A 10,798-nucleotide genomic window follows, 5' to 3' on the forward strand; every position below is an offset into this window, starting at 1 on the left:
GCTCGAGCTGCCCTGGTCCGGGTGGTGGCCGCGGAGAGCGCGTCCTGAGCAGAGGCGGCTTCGCCCGGAGAGGAACGCGTCGTGATCTAGTTCTTGGACGCTCCACTGCAGAACTTTTCTTTTCTAAATACAAGGCAGAAACTCGGTGGTTTCTAGCAAAGCGAGACAGACCACCCGCCCCCTCGCGGGCCTGGCCCTCAGCCCGGAGGCGGATGCGGATCGTGCAGGAGAGGACCTCCCAAGGGGACCTTGGATAGCAGTCAGCCAGCGCGGGGACCCAGGGAGCCATCAACTTTGTTCCAAGAGTTTCTCCAGCGGAGAAATGGAAAAACTGCTTTCAACATTTGTACTGACAATCATTTAAAAATTTTAAATTCTGAATATGACACCAAAAACACAGGTGACACAAGAGAAAAGTGGGTAAGTTACACTTCAGAGTTAAGACCTCTCCAACAAAGACTGCAGTGAACAGAGAAAGCCTTTGGCAGGGTGGGAGCCCATGCTTGGAAACCGCGTCGCTGGTAAAGGATTGACACCCACAGGATGTAAAGAACCCCTCCATCCAACAACAACGTTGGAAAACAAGCAATTCAAAAATGGCCAGAGTCTTGAGAAGTGTCTTCCAGCAGATATACAAGTGGCCAGTCATCACAGAAAGCAATTCAAAAACAGTGAGATGCAACTTCAGTTCCAGCAGCTGGCTTGTTTGTTCTCCTTATGTAGTGCAGGCTGGCCTTGAACTCACTGTGTAGCCCAGGCTGGCCTCGAAGTCCCTGCGATCCGCCTGCCTCAGCCTCCTGAGTGCTAGGGTCACAAGCATGCGCCACCAGGCCCAACCCACATGGTGTTGCATGCCTATAATCCCACCATTGGGGAGGCTGAGGCAGCCAGATCGCCGTGTCTTTGGAGGCCATCCTGGACTACACAAAGACCCTGTCTGTTAAATAATGACTGAAAGAAAAGGTAAGGAAGAGAACAGTGTGACTGGAAGGGGCTGAGGCACCCCCGCAGATCCTTTGAGCTCAGGAGGCTGGGCTGAGGCCTCAGGCACCCGAGGTCCCACAGCATTTACAGGCCCCGCAGGCCTTGCTCCTCCTCTACCCTGCAGCCCACGTGGATGAGGGCAGAGCTCGGCTCCTTCCCTCCTTGGCTCCTTCGCTCCTTGGCTCCTTCGAGGGGAGGCGCGGGACCAGTGGGCCACACACTGCAGCCTCCGCCTGCTTCCGGGAGTGTAGTCCAGGCTCAGAGGAGCAGGGCGCAGCCGGAGGCACCAGGAGCGCTGGGCCGACCGTGGAAGAACAGGAGCTGGAGGACAGTCTTGGCTTGTGTGCAGCTAGCTGAGTCACATACAAGCAGCGATCAAAAATACAGTGTGTTCACATTTTTAAAATGTTCTGCTAGGCGTGATGGCAAACGCCTATGGTCCCAGTACTCAGGAGGTTGAGGCAAGAGGATTGCTGAAAGTTTGAGACCCAGCCTGAACTACAAAACAAGACCCGGTCTCACACACACACACACACACACACACACACACACACAGACACACACACACATTTTTACAGTAAAAGACACACTGCCATGAACCCCCTCAAAATACTCTCCCAGCTTTGAACATACTCCATGTTCCTTGCCACTCCCCGGAGCAGTTCTGGAAGTCCTGTTTTGTGTCTTTACAGGGCATTATCAAAAGTACAGTGATTGCCGCTGCCCAGCACCAGCAGGCAGAAAGGCAGGCTCACAGCAATATCACAGTGTGTCCTCATCCACCTTATCCACCAGATCCGCACCGAGTGACTTCTGGCTGTCCCCAGAGTCACAATGACCATGAAAGAGAAATGCTTTGAGTCCATTCAGGACATCGAGGCAGCCAGGACCGCAAAACTAAAGACACGCGGGAAAGAGGACTCCAGAGCTGCTGCAGAAAGTGGCCAGGAAGATGGGGTGGGTGTGTCCGAACCACGGGCAGATTTTGAGGAGGGCGGTTAATGGCAGTGGGCCTTTTACTACAATACAGTTTTTACAGAATGGAAACATTCACTGTATTTTGTGGCCCTATCTTGTAATGCCTTGATCTGAATTTCAGCCAGGCCATTGACTGCTTTGTGCCTAGCGTTCCACGTGTGAAGCCACTCTCCTTTCTCTGTTGTGTCCGTACATTTTTCCTTGTTTGCTTGAAAAATTTAGAAATGGATGTCCTGGCCAGGTGTGGTGGCTCACGCCTGTAATCCCAGCACTCCAGAGGCTGAGGCAGGAGGATCGCTGGGAGTTCGAGACCAGCCTGGGCTACATAGTGAGTTCCAGGTCAGTCTCAACTACGTAGTGAGACCCTGTCTCAAAAAAAAGAGAAAATAAATAAATAAATAAAAAGGATGCCCTGATTCGACAAGCCTGACTTACGTGATTGCTGCTATATCCCAGACACCACTCCACACCACGGACAGAGTTCGGCCAGGCAGTGCCCCTTTGGCAAAGTCTGCAGGCCAGGGCCTTGTAGAAAGGACCTAAGGACCAGTGGGAAAGGAGGCGGTCGGGGTCCTGAGAGGGGCACAGATAGAGTGCAGAGAAGGAAAAGTAGACGATGACTAGGACGAAGACACCCAGGAAGCTTCCTTGGGCCCGGCCGTGCTGGACAGTCAGGATTCAGATGGACATGAGGGATGCTTGCTCTCCCCCTAGGCGAGCTGGTTGAGAAACAGAGTCCGGAATACTTTTGACCAGGGATGTTTTAGTTATTTATGTTTTTTGAGACAAGGTCTCACTATGTAGTTCAAGCCGGCTTTAAACTCACTAGGTAGCCCAGGCTGGCCTTGAATTTGCAGCGATCTTCCTGCCTCAGCCTTCTCAGCAGTGAGATTACAAGTGTGGGCCACCACGCCCAAGCCAGGGATGTTTCTGTAAGGTGCGGAGGCCTGTACGTCTCTTCAGGTCTCTGAAGCATAACCTTTCAGGGAGAGTCTTTGTTCTGTTTGTATTGCTCCCTAAGTGACATCTAGGCTCGCTGCATTTGGAGCATCATCACAGTAATTTAGGAGCATGCTTTTATTTGTTTTATTTCATTTTGTGATGCTGGGGATTGAACCCAGGCCTTTGCACTGAGCTTCATCCCCAGCCCCTTTCTTATTTATTTGAGACAAAGTCTCAATAAATTGCCCAGGCTGACCTTGAACGTGGGATCCCCGTCTCAGCCTCCCAGGGTGCTGGTGTTACAGGCATGTGCCCCCTCCGCCCGCCACCACACCCAACAACTAGGGCACATGTCCCTATCTTCACTTTGTCACAATAGCTCCTAGCAATTACCATTCAATGGAACTGCATAGATAGAAAAGAAAGCAAGGAGGTGACTCAGAGATTCTCTTCCGCGTTAGCCCCTAGTGGAGGAAACACCTTGCTCTGGAGAATCAAGCTTTAAGGGGCACCAGGTCCTGCTTCTCCAGGCTCCAAGATGTGATGACGCTTGCTCAAGAATGTTCAGACAGTGTTATGGACAAAGAAGCAGTTTGGGGGTCTTAAAAGCTTACAGGTTTGGGGGAGGGGGTCAGTGTTTCTATTTCTTTAGTTTTTAATCAAATTGAAGATCTTTGAAAAAGGGCTCTGAGGCAGGGCGTGGTGGTGCAGGCCTCCAGAGGCTGAGGCAGGAGGACCACTGTCAATTTGAGCCCAGTCTCTGCTACATAATGAGTTCAAGGCTGAACTACTAGTGTGACCTTGTCTGAGGAAAAGAACAAGGGCTGTTGAGAGCCAGTCTCTTCTCCCTGTTTGTCCTTCCAGCCAGTCAAGTTGCCCCTGGTATCTCTGAGAGAATCAGGACACCCTGGGATATGTGAATCCATAGAAGCTCAAGGTCACTGAGTAAAGTGGACTTTGCTGAGCATCATGGCGCACGTCTGTGATCCTAGCATTTGGGAGGCTGAGGCAGGAAGATTGCTGCAAATTTGAGGGCAATCGTGGGCTACTTAGTGAGTTCAGGGCCAGCCTGAACTACATAGTGAGACCCTGTCCAAAAAAACAAGGCCAAAAAAGTTTACTGAGTTTCTGTTAAAAGTAAGGCGATGCAAGCTGGGCATGGTGGCGCACGCCTGTAATCCCAGCACTCAGGAGGCTGAGGCAGGAGGATTGCTGTGAGTTCGAGACCAGCCTGGGATACACTGGTGAGTTCCAGGTCAGTCTCAACCACATAGTGAGACCCTGTCTCAAAAAACAAAACGTATGCACAAGGCTTGTTTGGTTGGCTTTGTTTTGTGGAGACAGAGTCTTGCTATGTAGTTCAAACTGGACTTAAACTCACTGTGTAGCCCAGGCTGGCCTCGAATTTGCAGTGATCCTCCTGCCTCAGCCTCCTGAGTGCCCAGATAGTGCTCGATTCTGTAGCACATGTACTGAGTGCCAAGATACAGGCATGCGCCACCATGCCAGGCTCCCAATAAACTATTTTAATCATAATTTATTTATCTTGTTCTGCTTTGGAAAAACAGAAGACCAAGTAAAGGTCCAATTTTGTCCAATTAATTTATATCAAATACTTTGAGTAACACTCAGTGTATGAAATTAACTAAGTTCTGCATGATGGCACAGTATATCTTTAAGAAAGTGGTTTTATGTGAAGACCAAGTGAGCACAAAAATGGCAGAGATGCTAAGGAGGATGCCTTGAGGGTAGGACTAAAATGTTTACAATTCACATGTAAATTGTTACTAAGTATGGTATGCACAAGATATCTGAACATAATTTGTTCTCTAAAGTAATTTAAACAAGAGCTTTATGAATATGGTTTATACTGTAATTTGATTAATAATGGTGAAAAGTAAACTTTTGCTAAGATTTAGTCAAAATTGTCCCAAATTCCTAATAAGTACATCAAGATTACTGAGGTGTAACAGTCTAGTTTTATTTCTATGTAGCGTTATCTGGAGAATTGGCAGGATTTTGCTTTACTGGTTTTTTTTTTTTTTTTTTTTTTTGTGCCTGTAAACGACTTACTCTATGTTTTTTGTTCAGAATCAAGTTCTGATACTTGCACTTTATATCTTCACTGAAACACCTTGTACGTTGAGGTTAAACCTTTCTTTATGTTGTGTGAGTTCTTAGCCTCCAAAACTATTTCTAAAATATCTACTTAAAAGAATAGCAGAAGTGCAGATAGTTTATTACAAAAGATCTTTTATTTTCATAGATCTTTCTGCTGAATTTTGGAAGATGTTCTCCATTCATTGTACCTGTGCTATAGTGAATTCTTGCGTTGCCCATTAAGTTTATTTGTTCTGTTGATTTAAAAAGCTGTGGATTTTAGGCTAGGGCTGTAGCTCAGCAGTGCAGTGCCTACCGGCAAGCTTGAGGCCCTCAATTCTATTCCTGGTACCAAGAAAAGAGAAGGCTGTGGACTTTTACAGCCAGGCATGATGGCACAGGCCTGTAATCCCAGCAACTCAAAGGATGGAAGATCACAAGTTCGGACCCAGCCTGGGCAATCTCGCAACTCTTGGATCAACATAAAAAAATAAGGAAAAGGCCTGAGGACGTAGCTCAGTGCAGTCTCCGGCTTCAACTCGCAGCACTGCAAATCAAGAAGGTGCCCATTCGTGTCCTCCACCCGCCCTTCCGCTCTCTCCGCGGCTGTTGTCCTCTGTCCTCCTGTTCAGAGCAGAGCTCCCCAGACGGTCTGCACTCGGCCGCGCGCGTTCCACAGGTGCGGTCACCCTGCCCACGCCGGGGTCACTCCCGACAGTCAAAGGCCGGGTCCCCGGGCTCAGTTACGGTTCCTTCTGCTGTCCACCGAAAGCCCTGAGCCTCGCTCCTGCCCCTGAATGGGGTCCTGATCTCTCCGGTGGGATCCTCTCCGACCCCTCAGGAGCTCCGATCATTTACTCTTCCTTTTCATTTCCTTTTATGTTTTGGTGTTGTTGGTTTGTTTGTTTAGTTGGTGGGTTTTGGTTTTTTGAGACAAGGCCTCACTCTATAGTTGACGCCAGCCTCCAACTGGGAATAATCCCCCTGCCTCAGCCTCCAAGCCTGGGCTCCCAGCCTTGGAATTTCCGGTCACGCGTGCGTGCGTGTGTGCGTGCGTGTGTGTGTGTGTGTGTGTGTGTGTGTGTCCGCCTGTGGGAGCCCCTCTCTCTGGATCTCTGGGAGTGCCTTTGCATCCTGTTTATAGTTTCTTTCTCTGCATTGGAATCTCTGTGACAACCCCTCCTACCTCCTGTTTACTTTGTCCTTCTAGAGTTTACCTCTTCTACAGACTTCAAATTTTGACAAGTATCTTGTTCACTTTCAAAACTTCTAATTTTCTTTTTTTTTATATTCCCCCACTCTTGTTTTGTTTCTATTTTTATTTTATTTTATTTATTTATTTATTTATTATTTATTTTGAAACGGTCTGACTATTTATTTATTTATTTATTATTTATTTTGAAACAGGGTCTGACTATGTAGTTCGGAGTGGTCTTGAACTCACTGTGTAGCCAAGGCTGGTCAAACTCACAGTGATCCTCCTGCCTCAGCCTCCCCAGTACTTTGATCATGGGCATGTACCACCATGCTCAGCTCTCATTCTATTTTATAGCTTTGATTCCTTGATTTATCTTTTTAACTTAAGCTACTTCTTTTAAAGATTTTGTAGCTTGATGTGGTGGCACATGCGTGTAATGTATCACTCTGGGAGGCTGAGGCAGGAGGATCCCACGTTTGAGCTCAGCCTGGACAACTGAGTGACTTAGTGAGACCCTGTCTCAAAATAAATTTTAAAAGGGCTGTGGGTGGAGCATGGTATAAAGGCCCTCAGCATGTCCACCCGCAAAAAAAGATTTTTAAAGATTAAAGATTATTCCATTCATTTAACTTCACGTGGAACATTCCTGCTCTGAGAGGGGGACTTTGCTTGTTGTCCGTGTAGCCTCCTCTCTTCCTGAGATACAGTTCTGTGCTCATGCCTTTATTTTGGTCTCAGGGTCGGCTGCAGGAGTTTTTCCAACCTTGATCCACTTTGCTTTGGCCATCCCAAGACTGTGAGGCACACTGTTTGTCTTCATCTGTTTCCTGGCAGCCTTGTAATCTCCAGCTGATAAGCCTGTCTTTCGCATGGTAATGAGACGGCTGCCAGTGCCTGGAGGGCTTCAGGGTGGGAGAGGACGAGAACGTCACTGGTCACCAGCAGCCAGTGACCTAAACAATCATGCTGAGAGGTATTGAAGCTGCCATTAAAAAAAACAAAAAAAACCTAGCCGTGCTCGAGGGGACCTCACCAGCTAGACAGGAGGTGGTCAGAAAGCACAGGGTGCTCCAGACCACACGCCTCACCCCATACACGTTCCCTCTAGCTGTTCATCTATAGATTTTTTGGTTTCTGAGACAGGGTCTTGCTATGTAGCTCAGATTGGACTTGAACTCACTGTGTAGTCCCAGGCTGGCCTCAAACTCACAGTGATCCTCCTGCCTCAGCCTCTTGAGAGCTGGGATCACAGGCGTGCGCCTCCACGCCTGAGTCCTGTAATATTCTCTATAATGAATGCAAGTGACACACGTCCCCACACTCTGTGAGCCACTCTAAGAAGTTCATCAAACTCCAGGAGGGGTCGTGGGACCCTGGTTTATAGCCTGCTGGTCAGAAACACAGGCCACAACACACTTGCAAGTGGCCTCCGAAGTGGGGGATGTTTGGTGAGACTGCGCCCTCCCTCTGCGGGGGCCTGAGACAGCGTCAGCACTGGGGAAAAGGCCTGGTGGTGCGTGTGGGGAGAACCGGCTGCTGGGCTCCAGGGCAGATGCTGTGTTCCCTCACATCTGGCGTCAGAAGTGCCCAGAGCTGAGAACAGGAGGAGCGCTTGGCTCTCGTCTTGTGGCCCTTACTTGAGGTGACCTGAACCCACAGCCGCGCTGTGGGAGCAGGAGCCAGGTAACTGCCAGCCTCTCTAGCTGGGTCTCCGACTGGAACAGGAAATAGACCCCACGTCCTGCAGACAAGACGCGGCCAGCCGGGAGCCCCGAGCTTGGTGCCGGGCCCTGTCCTGCCGGGGACACTGCCCACGCCCAGCTGCCTGGGGATACAAAGTTGCTCTGAGCTACCGAGTTTTGCCACAGAGCAGAGTCCTGGCAGCAGCTGGAAGTACGTTACGCTTTATTGTAACCCTTTGCTTTGAGACTGAGTCTGTGGGCTTACTGCAAACAGGCAGGTTCTGTCTGTGCTCCGTCCCTCTCCTCCGCACATCTCTCGCCACCTGATCACTGTGCTTCGGAGGCCTCCCGGACCAAGTCTGCTTTGTTCATTTCGTTCTGAGTGCTGGGGTTGAACACAGGCCTCTGCACCTCATCCCAGTCCTTTTTCAATCTGTTTTCATTTTGAGACAGGGTCTTTCTAAGTCACTACGCGTGCCAGGCTGGGCTCCAACTTGTGATCCTCCTGCCCCACCTCCCAGAGTGCTGGGATTTCAAGCCGCAGCACTTCACTGGCTTTCTATGGATTTTTCACGCCCTTCTGGGGTAACCCTAGGAAGAGGGCCATCTGGTCCTTGAGCCAGAGGGTGGCTCGGTCCCCGCACAGGCTGTGAGCTCCAGGACCGCGTCTCCCTGTCTGTGCAGGTCGGGAGCTCACACTCGGCCCAGGCCAGGACATCCCAGCTCCTCTCTGAGTCCATCACCCAGGGCAAAAGCACCCTGGCTCTTGGGGTTGAGCAGGTTCATTTTCCTGCCTCACCTAAGGCTCTTTCAGTCCCCTGTACCCCAGCGAGCACCAGCTCCACTCCTGCCTGCTTCTGGGCCCCTGCCCTGCACCCGAAGCCCGCTTCTGCTTTCCAGTGTCTCCTCTTCTGTACCTCACCCACTGTTCTTGCTTCCTTGAGAAAGCAGGGTTGTTTGTTCGGTTGTTTTTTGTTTTGAGACAAGGTCTTGCTTTATAGTTCAGGCTGGCCTTGAACTCAGGGATTCTCCTGCCTCAGCCTCCAGATGATGGGAGTACAGGTGTGTGCCTCCACTCCCGGCAGACCCTCTACTGCATCTCCCACCCCTCAGGCTGACATATGGCTATCTGTCCTGTCAAAACCCTGCTTGACTTCACAGCAGAGGAACTGAAGAGCCAGGCATGATGGTGCACTTGGGACTGTTTCTCTGCATAAGTCCCAGATTTCTGTGATCGACAGGCCTCGCCTCCCTTCCCAGCCGGCTGGCCACACCCTAATCTCCTGCCTCCTTCCTGCTCCACCTCCCTGCGCAGTGCCTGGGTGAGACCTGTGCCACCACTCTGGACGCTCATCTTCCCTCTGCCTGTGCTTCCAGCCGAGTGTCTCCCGCACAGGCGAAGTAAATTCACCGCCGTGCACATGTCACTCAGGTCAGCGTTACGCCGCAGCCTGGACGTTCACAGCCAGGGCGCACAGGAGGAGATGAGAGGCGCCAAGCCGTTGGTTTTCAGCCTCAGCTCTGCCTCTCCTCCCAGCTAATCCCCTAACGCAGAGTTCCTGGCTCTCTCAGCCTGCTGCTGCTGGCTGCGCACCTCCCCTCATGCCCTTTGCTCTTGCTCAAATTCCTTCTCCTCCGCCACCACCCATTGCGCCCGCCGCTGCTCATTCCTCGCTGCCCACGGTGCGTCTGGCAAATCTTCAAGATTCCAGGATCACGTGAGGTGAACATGGTCACCTCGCACCGCCTCTTCCCATAGCGCGACCCTTCTACCACAGAGCCGAGGACACTAAATGGCATATAGCTTTGGTTTCCCAACTAGACTATAAACGCCTCGAGAGATTTTTCTATATCTCTAGTCCCTTTTAATTAAAAAAAAATTTTTGTAAAGCAAAGTACAGCTAAATCATGTAGACTGGGTTTGAACTTGCCATCCTCCTGCCTCAGCCTCCCAGAGTAGGATTATAGATATGCACCACCATGCCTGCCTAGGGAGAGATCTCTTTTTCAATATCTGACTCTAAATCTGCCATATAGCAAGTACCTAGTGAGTACTTGATGTATTTTCAGGTTGAATGAAAGGTAGCTGACCTTCCCGCAGGTCTTCTGTTTCTGCATGGTGAATAGGGGAGTCAGGCTGACTGACCCTAAGGGTTCTTGGCTCTTCCATTCTGCTGTTGTTAAGCTTCAAATGTATATTTTACCTGTAAGCCTCCCAAATTACTATTTATAGAGCCCGTCAGTAAATCTCTGGTGTTTCAGGTCTCAAAATATAAAATTGATGGTTGCTTTAATAAATGTTTCTAGTTTATCCTGCTTTTGTTTGGTTTTTGGTTATTTCAGGGTAAAGGTAAAACACAAAAGAAGATCATTGGGTAAACACACCTTGATGCAAATCTGTATTATACACAATGACTTTTTTTTTTTTTTTTTTTTTTTTGAGACAAAGTCTCACTGTGTAATTCAGACTGGCCTCAAACTCATGGCAATCCTCCTGCCCCAACCTCCTGGTACACACAATTAACCTTGACATTTTAAGTGTACTTATCTTTTGCCTAATGTCCAATGAGAGTTATTTATTTGAAGTTGTTTGAATTTTGTGGAAGGAGTTAAAACCTATTCAATGAAGACTTTGCTGATGTAGTACAATTGAAATATTTTAGAAATCAGAAAATTAATTTCAATCTCACCTGGTTTAGCTACACCAGAATTTTCAGATGATTCATGTTGAAAAATGCAAGCTCTGCAAATGTCATGAAATCTAAGCAAACTGTAGGTTTGGTTCAGGTCACTCACAGCCCCCTGAGATCTGACATTCGCTCATGTCCCTTGCCCAACATGCAGCCACACAGCACCCGCCAGTTATGGGGAATCGTGAACACAAGAGCGACAAGAGAGCTGTGATTCCTGCCCT

At 49.3% G+C, this 10,798-nt stretch overlaps 1 protein-coding gene across 1 annotated transcript in view; it reads right to left on the minus strand.

Moving 5' to 3' along the window:
• Positions 1–9,684, minus strand: part of Colec12 (collectin subfamily member 12) — a 172,505-nt gene extending 162,821 nt beyond the window's left edge. The window contains exons 1-2 of the mRNA XM_033757416.1: positions 9,479–9,684; positions 9,159–9,335 (exon numbers count right to left, since the gene is read on the minus strand). Of these exons, the coding sequence (XP_033613307.1) occupies positions 9,159–9,335; positions 9,479–9,684 (383 nt within the window). The remainder of the gene's footprint in view (positions 1–9,158; positions 9,336–9,478) is intronic.
• Positions 9,685–10,798: the final 1,114 nt, after the last annotated feature.

Source organism: Fukomys damarensis, unplaced genomic scaffold, assembly GCF_012274545.1.
Source record: "Fukomys damarensis isolate Sample0158 unplaced genomic scaffold, DMR_v1.0_HiC HiC_scaffold_30, whole genome shotgun sequence".
NCBI lineage: Eukaryota > Metazoa > Chordata > Mammalia > Rodentia > Bathyergidae > Fukomys > Fukomys damarensis.